General features: G+C 55.0%; 1 protein-coding gene across 1 annotated transcript in view; it reads right to left on the bottom strand.

Annotated features, from left to right (window-relative positions):
* Nucleotides 1-224: 224 nt before the first annotated feature.
* Nucleotides 225-6,000, bottom strand: part of LOC136005913 (hydrocephalus-inducing protein-like) — a gene marked incomplete at its 5' end in the record, with an annotated part of 80,628 nt that continues 74,852 nt past the window's right edge. The window contains 4 exons of the mRNA XM_065663803.1: nucleotides 225-347; nucleotides 1,002-1,242; nucleotides 2,753-2,991; nucleotides 5,810-5,962. Of these exons, the coding sequence (XP_065519875.1) occupies nucleotides 225-347; nucleotides 1,002-1,242; nucleotides 2,753-2,991; nucleotides 5,810-5,962 (756 nt within the window). The remainder of the gene's footprint in view (nucleotides 348-1,001; nucleotides 1,243-2,752; nucleotides 2,992-5,809; nucleotides 5,963-6,000) is intronic.

Here is a 6,000-nt window from a genome sequence, read left to right as displayed (position 1 = left end):
AGGGAAGGCACACCGGGGTCAGACGGCAGCTCCTCTGCAGAGCTGGATTTCCCCCGGAGAGAAGGGTCCAGGGAGGAGAACACTCAGTGACCCTGCTGAAATCTGCCCCTCTGAGCTGCAACCCAAGGGTGCTGCAAGACCTGCCTGCCCTCGGCACACGGGGGATGGCTGAGGGAGCGGGGCGAGCGCTGATGGGAATACTGACACAAGTCAAGCTCTCAGTTCTAATGATCCCTGGAACACTTTCCCATGTGGACGGACATCATTCGGATCATTAGAGCTGGCACACTGGGTTCATTTCTCTCGTCCCGGTCTCCGGGCCGGACAAGCTCCCGGCCCGTGTCTGTCTACAGAGGAAAATCAATGCTGCTCCCAGACACTCCCTACCTTCCTGGGTGTTTCGTTTCACTCGCTGCTTCCCCACACAGACAACTGGCCATTTCTTTAGTTACTTTCTGCCTGGGCTCCCAGTCTACCTCTAACTTTAAGGCCAGCTGAGAAAACTGGGGCTGCTCAGCCTGGAGAAGAGAAACCGCGGGGAGACCTCAGAGCAGCCTTCCACTAGCTGAACGGGGCCTACAAGGATGCCGGACACGGACTCTTCTCAGGGACTGCAGCAACAGGACAAGGGGTAATGGACTTAAACTCAAACAGGGCGAGTTCAGGTTAGATACAAGGAAGAGGTTCTTCACTGTGAGGATGGTGAGGCACTGGCACAGGTTGCCAAAGCAGTGGTGAATGCTCCATCCCTGGCAGGGTACAAGGCCATGCTGGACAGAGCCTGGGGCGACAGTGCCTTCAGGCCATGTTTTGCTACCACCAAGTTGGCTTTATGGTAGCCATGGAACTCAAAAAGCCTCAGCAACTGATGGTGGCGAGCATGGAAAGCAACTGGTGCTGCCACGGTAACTTATGGCAGGAAACCAGGTTCTCAGAAGCACTTGCCCATTTGCTCAGGCAAATGTCAAGGGGCTGCAGAAATGCCCTGATGCAGAACTCACCTGGGGGGTGCTGCAGGAGCCTTTCAGCACCACCTCCGCTGTCTGGCCGGGCATCAGCTCCGTCCTCAGCGGCTGAAGCTTCAGCACGGGGCCACAGGAGGAAACCTTGCCCTTGCTCTTACTGATGCGAGGGAGACGCTTGCGCTGCTTAAGTGTGGTGCCACCTTCTGTGGTCCAATAGAGCAGATGGGTGCGTCGTCCTTTGTTTGTCATCTTGAAGCGGTAACAGCAGGGATCCAGGCTAGAGGAGAAGCAGAGACACAAAATGGCAGGGGAGCTGCTATTTGCCACTGGTCACCCAGCTTCAGCACCCTGAGGGCACGACCTGACTGCACACTCGGCTTCACCAAAAGCCAGACCTTGGCTGCCCCTAGGTTTGTCACCATCCAGCAGCTGCTCTGCTGGCACCCTTCCAGCAAGGAAGAGCTTCGTAAAGAGCCGGCCCCACATGCAAGTAGCTGGAGGAACAGCCTCGCTGCCACTCCTCCTTCCCCTTGGGAGCTGTTGTTCATGCCTCTGAGGCGTCTCGTAGGGAGCATCCAACCCTCATTGCCCCCAACGTACCACCCTCTGGTGGCGGCTCTGCAGCCGACAGCAATGGCAACAGCTCCAAACTGAGCCCGCGGGCAAAGACACAAAGGGGGGCAGAAGACAACTACATGAATCACACGGACACCGTCCCCTCCATTGTGCAGCCAGCTTGTGGCTGCACTGAGCACAGGAAACTCTGGACAAGCACCAGCCTCCCTGCGATGTCCCTGCGTACGTGGAGGGCTCGTGGGTGCGTATTTTACCTCTCCAAATCTATCCCAAGTACTTAAGGTAGGATTAAGCTGCTCTTTCTACCCCAAGAATTCAGGTATCGGAGCACCACGGACCCTCTTTGCAGCCACAGAAAGGAAGAGCCACCCCAAGAAGACTGTTCTTCTTCTCTGAGGAGGTCTCCAACACAAGGCAAACAGCACTTTTTTCCTCCTGTCTCCAAGAACATGACTGGTTTCAGACACACACGTTGGGACCACTGAATCCTCTCCTTCCAGCTCACCAATTTCAATCGAGACTCTTCATTTATCCCACTCCACCTCAGCAGACTTCCACACTTCCACACTTCCTCCCCCTTCCAGAGCTGGTCCTGCATCCACACTCGCTTGCCCGTGCCTCGGGAAGCAGGCAGGAGAAACCAGGGAAGAGCCACCACGTCTAATAAAGAGCAACCGGGCACGGAGTGGGGGAGAGGAGCCAAGTGGGGGATGACACAGGGCAAAGAAATTCTGCTGCTCCTCCAGGGCTCCTGGCCAGAGGGGAAATAAACCAGCGCCATTCATTCAGTCGAGGAGCTGCTAACAAGCTACTGCCCAGGCTTGCTGCTGCTCTGAGATCTTACTCCAGACGGAATGGCAAAGCAAGCAATATCACTGCAGAGAGAAACATGTCTGTACTTGTAAGGCAGCATTTCTCAGCTGGAGGCTTCCAGGACCTGCTCTCTTCCTCCAAATCTTTGTTTGATAAAGTGAGGAGACAAATGGATTATGACTAAAGACAATTCAGCAACAACTTAGCAACTGCTCTCCAGCTCGGTGGCTTTCAGAGTACCTACTGACTTGCAGATGGCCATAAAATGTTTCCAAAGGAAGCCCTGTGGCTTCAGGGAAGCAGAGCCAGGACTGTGAGCACTGAAGAAGCTTGAGGGACTGCAGCAGAACTCCTCCTTGCTGAGCCCATGGGGAAGTGGGAGCTGAGAGATTCCCTACCTGAAGCAGGGCGCCAGGTTGAGCTCCGGGCCAAAGGGTTTGTCAATGACAATCGTGGTGCCAACGCCAACAGCCTGGACGGGGATGACGTAGGCACGACTGTTCTCAATGAACAGCACCACCTCGTCCTTGAATTGCTCCGTGTCATCCAAGTTTGCAGTGACAGCCAGAGACACCTCGGCCTTGGCAGGGATCACTCCCTGACTGGGTGCAACGGTCCAGCACGAGTCTGCACCAGCCTGGAAGACAAACAACACTCATTTAGGACGGAAACCACGGACCTGGCTGCCACCAGCCAAGGCCTGCCCAGGCAACACGTTCACACCGAGCCAGTGGGTGTGAAGATTCCACTGACATTCATGTACAGCTTCTCTGGCTCGTGCTGACACAGGGCAGCTCGCTTGGAAAGGAGCCCTGAGAGCTCCGCTCCAAACGTGAATCTGAGAGTCTGCTCCCTGACAAAGCTCATTTATCAAAGCTTGGCAACAAGCCCGCCAGAAAATTGTACCCCAGAAACTATTCCTGAGGAATGAGGATGGGGGTCTCGACGGAGCCAGACCTTCAACTCCCTGGCGTGACCCAGCACAGCCCTGCTGGGCCCGCCCAGGCCAACAGCCCACGCCAACAGCCCAGGCCAGGGGAGGACGATTTGCATCCTCTCCTCATTCTTTCAGTCAGCATCTGCTCTGGCTCCAAGGGGCAGCACCGTGCACTGCTGAACAGGAGACCTGCCAGGGCCACAAGGCTCTGCCGAGACACATTCCCTTGGGTTTCTAGGTCAGCTTCTGCCTGCCCCCAATCCAGCCTGTGTCTCAGAGACAAGAAACCTCTTGGAGCCACGCTACAAAATACCCCCACTTTCAAGACAAATACCCAACCTCTGATAACATCTCTGCTACTTGCTTATCCTTGAGTGCGCCGCAAAATGATGCCGTAGCTGCATGCACTGCATGCACAAAGACAGTGGCTATTTCTGACCCTATAGCAGCTTCTTGTACTATTGGGCATCAGAGCTCCTGAGTAACCAGTAAGGGCTGGGATCCACCACTTCAGAAGTTCACCACGATAATCAGAATCTTATCCCAGCACAGACGTCCATCGTGAATGAAAGCTTCCACAATCTGGTTACAATGGACACCAGTGTGCAGCTGACGGATGGAGGGAGGGAAGGAGAGAGGGAGGAAGGGACGGATAGCTGCCCCAAGGGATGACTGAGGAGACACCACAATCAGCTCTCTTGAATCTGTTTACAGATGAGTCACTGAAGTGATCTGGTCACTCTGGCCTTGCACAAGTGACAGAGGAAGCAGAACTCCACGTTACAAATGCACCTGCACTTGATCAAGCCGTAGCTCTAGCGAGAGCCGTAGCTCTAACAACAGCATTCCCATTCCCGTAGCTCTAACAACAGCATTCCCATTCTCAGTCAGGCTGAGTCACTGTCCTCGTAGGGCTGCTCATGAAGGGGAAATAAACCCCGTCCTGCACCAGCTGGCTGCAGAGCCTTGTCCCAGGTGGTTCAGCATTCCCGGTGGGGGGGACCCTCTGTTCTTCATTTCAAAGCTGCTCCTTATCCACACAAACAGCCAGTGGCAGGAAACAGCCCAAAAGCACCCCGAGCCCTGCAGGAGGCGGAGATCAGAGCCTGAGGCTGGCTACATGCTCCCGCCAACAACCGGCCTCCTCCTGCCTCCTCAGCATCAGCATCTCCTCAGCACAAGCACGGGGACCACTGTGGTTTAACCTCTGCCCCGAGCACCGTCAACGGGATGTTTTACGGGATCAAGGGGCAGAGCTTGTCTCCATTTGTGCTCCCTGTCCACAGCTCACCCCTCCATGATCGCATCTGCCCTCCCTGCCAGGCTGGGGAGGCCAGGGACACCACTCTGCGCATCGCGGCTCTCCAGGGCACGGCTACGGCTTGCCCAGCTGCTGCCAAGCGCAACATTTAAGAACCAAACTGCTCCTGCTTTGCCTTTGGGAAAAGCTCTCAGCTTGCTTCTAGAAGCACAGCTGTCTTGAAGACTTCTAACCCTCTGTAATTCAGTTGCCAATAGGCACAGCGCAACAGGACATGTTTGCTTTCCCCTGACGAGCAGAGTAACAATTGCTTTGCTTACCAGCAAGTAAGAAAGGGCACTGAAGGAGGCAGCTGCTGAGGGCACTGGGGTGCTTGCTCTTTGCAGAGGTCAAAAGCAGATTTTTATGGTGCGGACAAAGCAAGCTGCCTGCGAATCCCCCACTTTGAGGTTCTATTTAACCCCCAAACGCCTGGAAAAGCAGCAGGAGGGAAATTCAGCCCCCTCCTCCTTGCCCAGGGGGCTGAGCCTGTGCTCTCACACCCTGCTGGATGCCTCATGCGCAGACACAACCAAGTCCCCAGCCACAGGCCTGCGTGAAGCGGCTCCAGAACTTCAACAACCCAGCCTGCAGAAGAACAAACCTCCTCTCAAGCCCCTCACAGACGCCCCTCCGGTGGGGAGCACCCCCCAGACCCAGCACACGAGCCCTTCCTGGCTGCATCAGCCCCTGTCAGAAGACCCCACAACCTCCTTCTGCTCCGCAGCCTGTTCCACCCTGCCGCCTCCAGGAATTAAACAGCCTCTTTCTGCAGCCACATGCTCTACAATGTTACAGAGCACACAGGCTCTGCAGGTACACAACCCTTACAAGTCTGCTTCTGGGCAACAACCCAGCTGGTTTGACCCCCGAGGAGGTGTGAAACCCACTTCACCGTAAGCGCCTTGAGGACAGACCTCTCAGTTCCAAAAACAAAGACTCTCACAGCTAAACGCCTTCCACAAAATAAAGGGAGAACTTGCAGAAATGAACTCCTTTCTGCTCAAACATCTCTGCAAACTCTGTTTTACTGACGGGTGCCCCAGCTACAAGTGCCCCCGGAGCCAGGCTCCTCTTGCTGCACTCGGATGGAACATCTGGCTTTCTCTCTCAGACACATCTCAGTGACGTGGAAATGTTGCATAGAAATAAGTGCTCCAGTCACAGGCTGCTATGGGCCACTCACTTGCTCTGGAAAACAGCCCCAGCGACACTTACCATCTTTGCCGAGAAGGATGTGGGGATGACAGACTGATTGGAGAGGTGAAGGGTCCGGGAAGCATCTTGTAGAACTTGGATGCTGCCAAAATTTATCTTACTTGGGTGCACGTGGACAACTGGTCCTTCTCCAGTGCTCAATAAATGGATTTCCTGCTCCAGGAGGCAGGCAGGAAAGAGAAAAAAACAAC

Source organism: Lathamus discolor, chromosome Z (assembly GCF_037157495.1).
Source record: "Lathamus discolor isolate bLatDis1 chromosome Z, bLatDis1.hap1, whole genome shotgun sequence".
Lineage (NCBI taxonomy): Eukaryota > Metazoa > Chordata > Aves > Psittaciformes > Psittacidae > Lathamus > Lathamus discolor.
Note: the sequence above shows the minus strand (reverse complement) of the source record. Positions and strands in the feature narration are given on the sequence as shown.